Raw genomic sequence first — 14,663 nt, 5'->3', positions numbered from 1 at the left:
AGTTCTAAAAAACAAATACAATAATCGTACAGAAATATACCGTTTATTCAACTATTTAACTGAAAAGTACATCTAATTTTTCTCTCGTTTGTTTTAATTATATGTTGTTCAAGGTGAAGCAGTTTTTGCAAAGAACATTGGAAAACAGTAAAAAGATAATGGAAAAGGTGAGTAATGCTATTACAGTGTCACTACTTAAGTAGTATTGTTTTTTATTTGTTTTCAACATTCTGAATATGGTCTTAAAATTGCTTTACAAATTTTCGACATTTAAATACTGTCTTGAAATTTGTCACAGTATGGAGGCCCCTCATGGGGGGGGGGGGGGGGGTCCTAGTAATCACATAATCACCATTTTTTTGCCAATATAATCACATAATCATTAAATATTTGCTTATCTTTAGTAATAAAATAATCATAAACTAAAATTACAGTCCTAGGTAATCAAATAATCATGAAATATTTGGCTTAATAATCAAATAATCATTAAAAAAAACGGCCAAGTAATCACATAATCAAAAACCCCATGAGGGCCCTCAGTATGGCTTGACATATTCTAAACATTTTGAATTGTGTCTTATTTTCTTGATAATTGTGATATTTACCATGTTTACAAGCAATGACCAATATACACGATATATTTGTTTGTGTGTATCTCTTTATAGAATATACTGTTATTTAAAGTTGCATTTATTAAAACAAAAACCAAAATTGTGCATTTAAATGTTTTTTTATAATCAAAACATTCGTGCATCAATAGTTTTATGAACAAAAATTATGATTATGAAACAAGTACATATATATGAGTTTGTTGATATGAACCAATTGAAAAGTTTTGATGAAACTTCAAATATTGGTTAAACTTCAAATATTGATTTAGAATCTGGTTATCAATTAAAATAAATCATGCTATAGACATATTTCTTTTTTAATGCATGATATTCAATCTAAACACAGTAAATAAATAGTAATTGTACCAATATCTTGATTTTTAGCTCACCTGGCTCTATAAAAATTTGAGCTGTTCTTGGCGTCATCGTCTGACCTCTTCGTCGTCCGTTAATTTTGAAAAAAAATATTCTCCTCTGAAACTACTGGACCACACAAACTTAACTAGGTCACAATCTTTATTCATTATCTAGTTTAAACTTTAGCCGACGACCCCGTATACCATTTAACAAGGTCGCAAATGATTATAATGAAACAGACAAAGTAGGGGTAAAATGCAGTTTTTTGGCTTAAATTTCTGAATCTAAAGCATTTTTAATAAATCTGACATGCAATAAAAAAAATCATTCATACTATATTTTGTTCATTGTTTTGTTACCGGTTTTGTTCAATCTTTTATAGACTTAAACCTTAAACACATTTAAATGATGTTAAATTCATTCAAATTATTGACAAATTGCATAATTTTACAGTCATTAAAATTATTTAGACTATTTATAAAGGTAAAGTGTGTATTTTAAAACCATGCAATTCTATCTCCACTATTATTCAGACTTTAAAATGACACTTTTAACACTTTTGTAATAGTATCTGACTAATATGCATTTTGTATATTGATAGACCCAAATTAAAACAATTTTGACATACACTGTATTGTAAACTTTAATGTTGTTGTTTGTTTCTTCAATACTGTTATCGAGAGCATTGTCTTTGAAATCAATTTGCGGGTTCAATGCTTTTTCGTCGATTGGCGTTAGTTTAAATGAAGTTAAATTCATCAATATATTGACAAATTGAAAGAATTTTACCATCAATTAAATTATTTATACTATTTATATACTAGTAGGTAAAGTGTATATTTAACTACAAAAGAGTTAAAGAACATAACCTGACACACAACTTTGCATTTTGGTTGAAAAACAGCTTGCCATAAAGCACGGCTTCTTAATAATATGAGGCAGACATTACCTGTAAATGGGGACGAAGTCTGTATGAATTATTTTTTTGTAACTTAAATATTTGTTTAAAAAAAAAGAAACGCAAATAACGTAACGTTTCCAATTTTGGTTCTGTTGTTAGGGATTTAGTTGTGACGTTATTTAAATTATGACGTCATATGCAATGTGAACAAAGAAACGCTATCATCAGGTAACGTTTTGTCATATCAAGGAATTATTAAAAATAAAATTGGTATTGCGCGTTCCTTCCTATTTTATACTAGACTGATAAATATATATTTTACTCAAAGTTTCATACAAACGAGACCGGAAAAAGGAAGTACATTGTACATTTCTGCGCATGTCCGGGATTTCAAAACACGACAAAAAAAATTTGAACGATTTTGAGTTCATTAGTACAATGAAAAATTCGGGAAATTTTCCCGTATTTTTTCTTATTGAATTTTCTACTGTTATTGGGGACTCCGTCCCCATATTTTTAAAACTGCCTCGTTTGATAAACTTTTCTGCACAGTTGAGTGGCATTGTACCTCGTCTTCGGACAGTTCTTGGTAGATATTTTTCTGTTTTCTTTATAATCTAAATGATTGTTGCGTCATGTTTATGCCCCTTTTCCTTATCTCTAGAATAAATGAAAAGAGCAAATCAGTCACAGATACATGGTTTATACACATATCCTTGTTTTTTTGTTGAATATGAGCCCGTTCAATACAATACATAGGTTATGGTTTTAATGTCTGCATATGTAACCTGTGGCATGTGGAAAGCATCTCTAAAAAGTTAGGTTGCAGATCGTTATACGTCTATAAACAGGCCTTCATCATTGAACGAATTATAGAAACATATTATTTTTTTTCACTATAGGATATGCTGCTTTATTCAACAAACGGTTATGGACCAGTTTTTTTCTTATTGATTGAAAATAAAACCTGTAATGCTTTTGGTTATATGTTAAATTTGTTTGATCCAGTATAATTTGTTTCATTCAACTTACTTTGAACATCAGTAAGGACTTTTTGTTGTCTTTACTTGAACTTTTAAAATGATCTGAATCATAGTCACGCGATATATCACAAAATTTTACTTTCATGACTTTCTTCACATTCAATTGGCTGTGCTTGACATAGTTCTTCGTGTTCTATGATCCCAAAGAGTGAGGGGGGGGGGGGGGGTATTGTCATCATTAGTCTTTCTGTTAACAACAGTAAACATGTCGCCTAAGCCAGACGTCTGTTTGGCTATGCGGAATGCACGAGTTCGCAGACACATCCGGTCAGAATGGGTACGTTAAATCTGAAGCTTGGCGAAGAGAGAATGCCTCATGATTTGTCCTTAAGGAACCCTTGCATAAACTCTTTTAGAGGTCAGTAGATATTCTGTTGAAAGACAAGATGTGTATTGCTATCCAATATATTCCCATTTTTTCATTGCAGTCAAACGGTTAACCGGCCTACATTTTTCAGTTTTTTTATAATATGGAAAAAAACATCAACTTCCAAGAAAACATAATTTGAAAATGGCAAAATAAAAAGCTCAGACGCATCAAAATAAGGGAAAACAACGGTCATATTCCTGATGTGGTACAGGTATTTCTAAGACGAAAAGGGAGGATTAACAATTACTAAAGTCAATGTTTTATAGGTCTTCATTAAGAGATCGATGTCATTAAAAATTGAATCAAAGCGTGAAGACACTCCTTTTTTTGCGGATTTCTTGAAACATAATAACAGGCATTGTACACAAAAAATTTTCGTCAAAGTTTTCTTGGAATTTATGAAAGATATTGCTTAGTTATATTCGTTACATACCCAAATCAGTATAATACAGCAACTTAGGTAGAGACACGGTATTGGACTTGTTATACGTTATACGTTGAAACACTCGTCTTTCTTATGCTTTGTTTTAATATTTAATAGGACCTGATTAAGGATCTGCTAACAAATGATGTATGGAGATATGATAAAAACAGAAACATATCTCCAGCTTTAGATCTTGCGCAGCAAGGATTGTGTTGCCTGTTGCTGCATAGCATGGTTATATTCAAAGGGATACCGGGAAAGCAAACATGGTTATCTCCCTTGGTAAACATTGCAAATAGTCCAGAACTCATGATGGTAAGACAAGAGTTTGGTTAATCAAAATCAGTTGTAATGAATACACAAAATAAAACTAAATAGACAGATATACAATGAAATACTTGGGTAAAATGAAACATTTGGATAAGTCGGGAAAAATCTTTTCACTTTGGTGAATGATAAATATCAATCATATAATTTTAAGTAGAGAGCCACTATGCTGTTGTACTAATTGTAATTGTTCACTAGTCGGTATTCTACTGATTCTTTTGTGAAAGACAGTATCAGCATGGGTCTTTTTCTGATTTGGTAGGTATTTTGGTAACAAGTTTTATAATTTGAATTAAATGAAAATCCTAAAGTTGTATTCTACTTTGACCATTTGAGTCTTGTTTGACAGGATTGACTTGAATAATTGTGAACATTCCGATAAAGGTAATTTTTGTGAGATGGTCATAAAAAAAATATTATTTATAAATGTAATTTTAGGTTTTTTTTTAGAAAGCACACCATTAAAAAACGTTTTGTTAATGACAAACTGACTCGCAAATATTGAGGGCTTTTTCTGCTGCATCATTTCGATAAAGAGAGGCGAAAGATTGCACAGTTTCATTTAAACTTTTATAACAAAATGACAATTCCATGGCAAACAAAAAAACGACAAAACCATAACATATGCAGAGGCACTGCACATTAGTCTATTTCGGAAGGACAATTAGGGTTACGAAATCGGAACACATCCGTCGTTTGCAGTCAAGAATATATACCATTTCGGTCCTCCAATTTGTGATGACGTTTTTGAAATGACCAAATGACGGATGCAACGTGTTCAGTAGGATCTGCTGATCCTTCCGGAGCACCTGAGATCAGTCATAGTTTTGACGGGGTTCATGTAACCTAGTCTATAGTCTTAGTTTATATGTTGTGGTTTGTGTACAATAATTTTGTATTTGTTTCTTTTAATTTTTCATGTTTTTTGCGTCGTCAGTTTATTTTCGACTTATGAGTTTAAATGTCCCTTTGATATCTTTTGTCTCCCTTTTATACATGTATCAAAAAGAAAAAAAGTAATCTGTTTCTATATGTCAATGTTTACTTTCATTCGGACTTGTCACAAATATATTTTCAGTTGTTACAGGTGAAGTCTGATACTGTCGGGTAGATGGGTTATTAACTCTGCTACTATATTGAACCCCATTTTTTTAAAAGTTCACAAGGTATTGCACAAATATTAAAGTTATCATCTTCAACTATCATGATTATGAAATTGTTTTTAATTATTCTAGACTTAGAAATTAAGCTATTTTCTGCAAATAGGACATAAGTATTACAGTACGGACTTTGAGACTTTGACCTTTTTATTCTTTTGCTTTATTTTCAGAATTCTTACTTTCCCACAATGCCGCAATATGATTTGGACATGATTAAGAAAACGTTAGAGGCTTCAACACAAGATGGACAAGTAATATTCTACAGTAAGCACTAAATAAAGTAGAACCATAGCAAGATTAAATGTGTCTTGGAACTTTGTAATTTATGATCTTGATGCTCTGTATTTAAAAGGCATCCGTCATAGTGAATCTCAGCTGCAATTTTAGTTTTGTTGGATTCATTAAAGGTTATCTATACTATTAAACGAGAAGACCTAATTTTGTGTGTCAGTTCTCTTCCTTCCACAATAAACCAATCATCATGCCTCTGTGTCCTATAGGTAACATGCATAGTCGCATTTGTCATCCATTCTTATGATTATTCAGATTGAGTTATTTTGGGAGAAAAACGACAAAAAAAGGAGTCCGGATATGATTCCGTCATCAGACTGACCTTTAGTCACAGATAAGATTTCCGGTTTGAAACATGCACAAATACAACCAATCGTATGATAGATAACAAAAATGAAAAATTGAATAAGCCAATCAGAGCGTTCCCCATATAATGGTGTTTAGATCGCAAGAACCACAACTATTATACCACCTTAGAGAGGACAATTATTTTTCGCGTTTATCTACATGTAAACCACGATTATACTACTTTAATATATAGAGACTCTCTGTATTCTGTCTACTGTTTTCTTTGAAATGTTTACTATTTAAGGGGTCATACAAGTTACATATATATATTAAAATAAGTAAAACATGTCACACAAGTACAACCAATCGTATGATAGATAACAAAAATGAAAAATAAATAAGCCATTTAGAGCGTTCTCCATATCATGGTGTTTAGATCGCAAGAATCACAACTTTTCTACCTCCTTAGAGAGGACAATTATTTTTCGCGTTTATCTACATGTAAACTACGATTATACTACTATAGAGACTCTCTGTATTCTGTCAGGGACTTTCTATGTTAATATAGAAAGTCCCTGATTCTGTCTACTGTTTTCTTTGAAATGTTTACTATTTAAGGGGTCATACTATTTGCATATATATTAAAGTAAGTAAAAATGCTCAACTTCATCTAAAACTACCTCGACCAAAAACTTTAACCTGAAGCGGGACAGACGGACGGACGGACGGACGACCGAACGCACGGATGCACAGACTAGAAAACATAATGCCCATAAATGGGGCAAAACATTTATTGTTGATAGGGAAAATAGTGATTTGGCAAAAATGAAAGTAAGGTAGAGATTAGAGGGAGGCAGGACCTTTTTCGGGGCGTCGGGATAGGGTGTTTTTAAGTTCGGGATTTGGGGATTGATTCTTACGGGATCAGGTAATATATTTTTCGATTTTGGGATATGAATTTCTTTAAATTCTGCATCTCGGGATTGCATGGTTATAAGCCCGGGATTTTGGGATCAGGACCCCTCTGACCACCCCTCAAATTAGCCTTAGTCGGTCTTAGTCATTTATACATGTTTCATATCATACCAATGGCATGTTAATAAGGCTCTTAGAAGAAAAAGCACTGATGGATTGTCCTAGAAGCATATTTTGTTAGACTCATAATGGTCTATATATAAGCAGTTACATTTATTACAACGGTGCAAATTTTTAATTTGATTTAACTTTTACCAAACGAAGCATAGTAGCAAAGGAGAAGAATAATTGTGGTCTGAGGCCAAAAACACGAAAATAATTGAATTAACAGAAAGGAAACAAATATCGGACTTTGGAAAAAAAGGAGAGGGCTTTTGGTACCTTTTATGAAATTCTCCATACATAATATCTTTTACAAAAAATCATCCTACAACAGGTCACAAGCTGTATATGCCCGCGATTTCGCGGGTGTGTTCTAGTTCTATATACGGTTGGATGTCCAACTCTTATGGTGATTGTGTATCTATTTTCACAATTTAAATGAAAATTATCTATAATTTGATGAATTTTGAAACATCTTTTGCTGAAACTAGTTTTAACATTTGTATAAATACAGGTACTGAAATTGAAAATAAAAACACAAAATTATCACAATAATGCTTGTTGTATATGTATAGGAAATCACCAGAATGTGTTAAGTTGTGACACAATTAAAAAGAAAGTATTATTTATGTTCAGAGTATAATATAAATATTTTATGAAATATATTACATTTTGTGTTGCAAATGTCTCGTTATGAAATGTATTTCAGGTGTTTCCTGTAATTAGTTAATACTTCAGTTTTATCATGTACATCTTTTGTATAGTAATTTTATAAATTTACTGTTTGCAAACGTATAAATTATTCTAATTAATAGGGATGTTCTGGTAACTAACAAAAAACTCTGGCCGTTTTTTACACAACTTTTTTGATCTTTTGGTCCTCGATGCTGTTCGACTTTGTGCTTGTGTCGGCTTTCAAACTTTTGTATCTGGGCGTCACTAGAAGATCTTGTCTGGACAAAATGCACTTCTGGCGTATTAAAATTTTGAACTTGTTGCCTTTTGTTGGCTGTTGTTCGTGTGTTTCTTTGTCAATTGTGTTCTCCAATTTATTTATATTGTAGTCCTGTGGTGTTGAGTTGTCATTTTAATGTTATATTTCACATGGCTATAAAAGAGGGAGGTTTGGCATGCCACAAAACCAGGTTCAACCCACCATTTTTTCCTTAAAAAATGTCCTGTACCAAGTCAGGAATATGGCCATTGTTATATTATAGTTCGTTTCTGTGTGTGTTACATTTTAACGTTGAGTCGTTTGTTTTTCTCGTATTTTTGAGTGTAAATTCACATTGCAATAAGACGTGTCACGGTACTTGTCTATCCCAAATTCATGTATTTGGTTTTGATGTTATATTTGTTATTCTCGTGGGATTTTGTCTGATGCTTGGTCCGTTTCTGTGTGTGTTAAATTGTAGTGTTGTGTCGTTGTTCTCCTCTTATATTTAATGCGTTTCCCTCAGTTTTAGTTTGTTACCCCGATTTTGTTTTTTGTCCATGGATTGATGAGTTTGAACAGCGGTATACTACTGTTGCCTTTATTTATACAGAATGGAAATTGCTCGATCTTATTTAGGATACATATATTTTTTTTTTAAAGAAGTACATATTTTACAGGATGTCCTAATGGTCATCTCTATGGTATTGGTGATGTAAGTATACAATTTTTCGTCTTTTTATGTATATGTCACTGAAAAACATTATTTATAAGTTTTAAGCACATTTTATTAAACATAATGTTCGAAAATGTATTTTACATTTGTTAGATTAGTGCTAGATTACATCAAGTATTAAGTTAAGATGGTCAGTTATATATTATTTCATATTTTGTTTCCTTTTTGGCTCACCTGGCAAAAAAATCAAATGAGATATTAACATCACCCGTTGTCTGTGATTGTACGTTAACATTTATTAAAATATCCTCCTCGAACACGATCGTCCTTACTTTAACCAATTTTGTTTTTCTTTCAATGTCATTTTGACTCTAGCGGAAATTTGTCTCAATGACTCTGGCGGAAATTTGTCTCAATGACAATCATAACACATCTTCTTATTTTGCATTCTCCAGAATTGCTTGGGAGAACCACACTTTGTCGGAACAATAATTGGTATATTCGATTTAGTATTGAAATACACCTGTGACCTCAATCATTTGTTCAAACTATAGATTATTTTAAAGGAATGGAGATGTATTTTCTATTGTTCGTCTTTATTTTCCACAGGACGTTTTGCTCTTTGTTTATTTTCAAGGGCACTTTCTCAAAAGAAGTGTCAACCCTTGGAATAGATAAAAAACGTAAAACGGTATGGAATAAAGATAAAAACTTACTAAAACGACTGATGCCGCTTATTATTTAATTGGTATCGTAATAATACAATGAACACAAATTATCTCAATATTAACACAATTTGGTTTGTGATGCAAGTATTGTCACAAAAATTCAAGTGGACAAATACGACCATTTACGATTTAGTCCCATTCCTCTTTAGTGCATCTACAAATTATCAAATGTGTTAACTATGTAAAAGTCAGCGAATTCTATTATTATACAGAACACATTAACATTATGCAATAATGAATGAAAGAGAAAAAAATATTTCACATAAAGATTTTATTTAAACTGTACCGTTTAAGGTATTATTTTCTTGAAATATTCTGATTTTGAACAGCAGAAATTGATGGTTGCATTTTAATGTATCCATAAATTAAAAAGAAATGGCAAAATTGGTTTATTAAGTATTTTATTTGATTGTTATAATATACATACAGTATAAAATTTAAGGGGGTAAGGAAAATTTGAAAATGGTTTGTATAAAATAATGGGCGGGTTTTTTTTAAACGCGTAATATAATCGAATTCATTCATTGTTGTTACATGTCCAGTGACAAATTTAACAGTTATATCGGCACTGTAAATAAACGGCGTAAATCTTGAAAAAGAATGTATTGAAATTGAAATGTAGTTATCCGCTGAAGTTAAATCCAGAAATGTTTCTTAAATTCTTTAGCCTCTTTTCTGATAATAGGGACGAACGAAACATATTTTTCAGTTTGCTTGTATTGCTATTTAAAAAAATGAACAACGGTTTGTTCGTTGTAAATAGCAAAAGAAAAGATAAAATGTTGGGTTGTACATGAAATACTGCTTTCTTGTTTCATTTTATTACATTGATTAGAATGATTTTAAATATAAAATCACACCATTTTGTTCTCCATGTGACATAAATCAATTATACCGTTATTATATAAAACAAATATACGAGAGTGTTTCCGTTCTGATGTTCCTCTGAGTTCAGTTTGTGTTGTTGTGAAATTACTTTATACATACATGGAACTTTATTATAGTGGTACCATTTCACTGTTCTCAGGCGATTCTACATCCAACATCTATTAAACGAAAAAAACACATAATCCATTTGCATATATGCATAAATACTGATACCACAATCAAAATTGATACTAATAAAATAATATTTATAGATCTAACTACAGTGCAAAGATGGTAACCTTTTAACTTAATCTTATCCAAAGAATCGATAAGTTTACTCAAATCGATTCTAGATGTTTGGGTTCAGTTAACAAAATCTCAAGGTAAAAACAATGTTGTGCTATCTCGTTTGGAATATTTATATTTGTGGAAGAATTTTGTAAAGGTTTTAAGTACTTTGTGGTAACGAAATCCATTATTTATTTACCAGAAGTAAAAGAAAATGTAGTACTAGCGGAGATTATTCAATTTTGCACATTCAGAAATGTTTTGAATTTGAAAAGTATGCATACTAATTACTATCATGTAAATTAATTTCTCCACATTTGCGTTTTACCATCAAAATCACATAAAGATCATACAATGTACATGTCTGTTTGTAGAGTGGAAGTCCAGTATATGCAGCCATATGTTGCTGTGGAAAGGAAATTGGAGGGACAGCATATGACCTAAAAGGAGGGAATATCAGGGATCAAGGGTATTTTAAATTAATGGGACGCTTTCCGTTTAGCTTTCCGTCTAGTCAATAATTGTTTAAGAGATGATAATAGGTTAATATATTAAAACACAATGATAAAGCAGCATATGACTTACTGACGGAATTTTATTTAATAATTGAAAATAATTAAAGTTGCTGCTATCAAAACAATATGTAACCACATATAAATTTTGTCAACACGAAATTACAAGAGAAGGATGCGACTCATGATTGAAATATATATACTAGTAGATTCTAAGCTCTTTTCATGACAAGTGCATACAAACAAGTCTGACCCACTGGTTTATCCATGCGATTTGTCTGTGTCTAAACTAACTAAGGACATGTTTAAAACGTCTTAGATTGCGGTTTACTAGTCACTTGGTCTTTTAAGTACCTAACGTGACCTTTTCCAGAATATGACTGTTTTGCTGAGCATATGGCAAAAAATATGGTACTTTGACTATTAGCAAAGAGGCATTTTGCCGTATCACGGCGGCAACCATTACAATAGGATTAAAAATTTGTCCACATGTAGGAGAACTGTACATATCTTTTTAACTTTGTCTGTGTATAAATGAACAATGTCTACTTAAACCCTTAAGCTCCAGTCCCACTAGACCACGATCGCACTACGCTCACCGCGATCTAAAATAAATTCAGATCGTGGTGAGGTCGCGATATGAGCGCCATGAAAATGTAAATTTTCGTTGCTTTCACAATGCTACTGCGTCCTTATTACGCTTCTACAACGATCCTGCTACGATTATACCACGTTCTCACCACGCTTATTCTGCGTCCTTTCTTCGCTCATCACGTTCTCACTACGATCATACCACGAGTTATCCGATTGCAACACGACCTTACCACGTTTTTACTGCGATTATAGTATGTTCTTACCACGATTATACTGCGTCCATACAGCGACCTTACAACGTTATCAGTAATAACGTCAACATCGTGTTCCATATCAATACAATTCCATTCATTCTATTTCTGATTAATTCATAGATTTCTCACAAACAATACAAGCATGCCACCAAAATCCTCTAGAACACGTGGACGTGGTGATAGAGGTAACGGTTGATGTAGAGACATAGGGAGTTCTGATAGTAACGAATCCTGATCAAGCAGATATTTTAGACCGACCAATCCAACCTAAATTACAACCTTTTGCTGGTCCGAAAAGCTCAAATGACGATATTTTAGTGAACGATAGCAGAGATGACACAGATGTGTAAATAGATATAGAAAGATGTGGAATTAGTGCCAAAGAAACAACTCTCCATCCAAGTAACAATTTATAAAAGTAAACCATTAGAGGCCACGGTAAGGCATTCAACACAGAGCCTTGGCTCACACCGAACAGCAACCTATAAAGGGCCCCAAAAATTACTAGTGTAAAACCATTCAAATGGGAAAACCATCGGCCTAATCTATATAAACGAGAAGCATGGTTGAACCGTAAGAGAAAATGGACAAGAACTACATACAGACAAACAAATCCTGAAGATATATAATATATTTTATGTGAAAATAACAATGAGAATGATGATCGTAGTATGAACGTAGTCAGGTCGTAAAAAGAGCGTGATAAGGACGACAAGGACGTGCAGAATCGTACTATGGTCTTGAACAGCGTGGTGTAAACGTGGTATAGTCGTAGTGGAAGCGTAGTTGGGTCGCAGCGATAACGTGATGGTGGTAGTGAGGTCGTAATAACGTCGCTGTAAGATCGTAGTGCAGTATCTCCGAATAGAATCACGCTTTCGCTACGCTCCCGCTACGATGGTACAGCGACCTTTGCGATCTTAATACGACCTTAGTGCGCTCTCACTACGCTTCTACTACGACATGATATCGCCACGACCGCAGTACAATTGGCCATGCTCATCACGATCTTGAAGACCCCACCACGACAGTGACACGACCTTACTGCGATCTACACGATCGTTCTACGATCATCAAAATTTGCATCTTTTTTTCACAGATCGTAGTGCGATCGTGGCCTAGTGGGACTGCGGTATTAGAAAACTTTCGGTCATTTAAGTTTGAAATTCGGATGCGTTACCGTAGTTATTGCTATATAAAGTAACGAAAAATTGTTACAAAGCAAAATTCAAAATAAAAAATAAAGATACCAAAATATATTGTTCATAAATTGGCCGCATATAATAGCATATTAATCTATTGTAATAAAAAATCATAATATCTAATAAAATTTGTAGATTTAGCTTACAAAGTCCTTATATTTGTATAAGTAACATTCGTTTATAGTGGATTTTTTTTTTAAAGTTGAATAAGCTACAATTAAAAATTGCTTGCTAGTTCCTCTCTGTGATTACTATTAGATAACTCTGGTTCTTTTCCCAATCAATCTATCATCAAGGGAAGATAAGCAATTCGATTTTCATTCATAGTCTTTTTTCAAAAATGATGAACGGCTCTTTATATTGGTATGTAATCATTTTAAACGTTTCAAATTTATGAAATTATATTCGTACATCAATGTTTTTGATACACCAATAACACAAACTGAAATATATTGAATTGATACATTTTTTAATTATTCAAAATTATATCAGAAACCTAAACTTAATTATAAGATGATGAACCTGAATAAAGGAGACAATACTCGCATAACTTTTTCTAATTGGCACATAATACAACAGAATGTCACTCTTGCATACAAATGGCACATCAATATAATTGATTAACTGTGCAAGCGTACTCCATCTTCAATGATGATTCTTAATTATAAATATAACCAAAAATTGTTAATCTATCGATAGTGAAGACTAATGAAAGCTAACCCACTGTGAAAATATTTCTTTGCAATGTTTTAAAACTTCCTCAGAAAAATGCTCGAGCCACTTGACTTTCATAGCTCATAATTAACGTTTTTACACAATATTTGAATAAAGTAGTTAAAGATTACTGGCTTCTCAAAGTGTAAGACGCAATAAAAATCGTATGCTTGCACCATCTTATCGAAATACGGATTTAATTAAGTCCTGAACATTTCGATATTTCTTTGTTTATTTTTTATCAAAACCGGTTTTAAACAAATCACAAGTACGTGTTAAGATTTGACTAAATACCTATTTTCCGATATGGTCAGGTAAATTTGCTACATATAAAGAAACACCTTGTAGCTTGAATTTTAAAGTTAAATATCTTTTTACTTACCTTTCTTCTTAAGTTTTTAGCCAAATTATAATTTTAAGAATTCTTAATTAAAATTCAAAGCCACATTTGTTTTAGATCCATGACGGAAATGGGCTGGATTTTCTGCAAATTTCACATAGTTTTTGTTTTCAATCTAAAACTTATAGAAGTAATAGAATTAAAAGAGCCAAAGTCACGTGGTGCAATCATACGAATAAAGTATATTAGATTTTGCCATATTGTGTGAATTTGTATTGCTATAAGACGTGTCTCGGTTTTTGTTTATCCAACATTCATGTACAAACGTATTCAGCTACTAGGTTTTATTTGTATTCTGATCAGATATTGGGTTGTGTCTTATTATAAATTCTGTTCACGTTTCTGTGGAAACACCTATTGCTTTTGTTCTGATTATTTTTTTAAAAAATTTCTTCTGCCTATTTTTTTTTTCTTGCACTGTATTGTTGTTTCAAAAGATGTCACTTAGACTTTTGGTATATGATATCGAACAGTTTATACGCTTTCAAAACTGACACCACTTAAGAAATTTTTTTATTTTTTAAGATTTATCTTTCCTGTGTTTTTCTTGTGTGCACTACTCCTTAAAGTTATTTCCCCTTATGCATTTGTAACTCACTGACTCACTCATCCTCTTCGTGCCTGTCAGCAAATAAGGTCTGCACC

General features: G+C 32.3%; 1 protein-coding gene across 1 annotated transcript in view; it reads left to right on the top strand.

Moving 5' to 3' along the window:
- LOC139493008 (E3 ubiquitin-protein ligase rnf213-beta-like) overlaps nucleotides 1–10,863 on the top strand; it is a 30,984-nt gene extending 20,121 nt beyond the window's left edge. The window contains exons 13-17 of the mRNA XM_071281151.1: nucleotides 114–167; nucleotides 3,824–4,021; nucleotides 5,364–5,457; nucleotides 8,464–8,498; nucleotides 10,717–10,863. Of these exons, the coding sequence (XP_071137252.1) occupies nucleotides 114–167; nucleotides 3,824–4,021; nucleotides 5,364–5,457; nucleotides 8,464–8,498; nucleotides 10,717–10,863 (528 nt within the window). The remainder of the gene's footprint in view (nucleotides 1–113; nucleotides 168–3,823; nucleotides 4,022–5,363; nucleotides 5,458–8,463; nucleotides 8,499–10,716) is intronic.
- Nucleotides 10,864–14,663: the final 3,800 nt, after the last annotated feature.

This window comes from Mytilus edulis, chromosome 10 (assembly GCF_963676685.1).
Source record: "Mytilus edulis chromosome 10, xbMytEdul2.2, whole genome shotgun sequence".
Classification (NCBI taxonomy): Eukaryota; Metazoa; Mollusca; class Bivalvia; order Mytilida; family Mytilidae; genus Mytilus; species Mytilus edulis.
The sequence above is the reverse complement of the archived record's forward strand: the minus strand, read 5'-3'. Positions and strand labels throughout refer to the sequence as shown.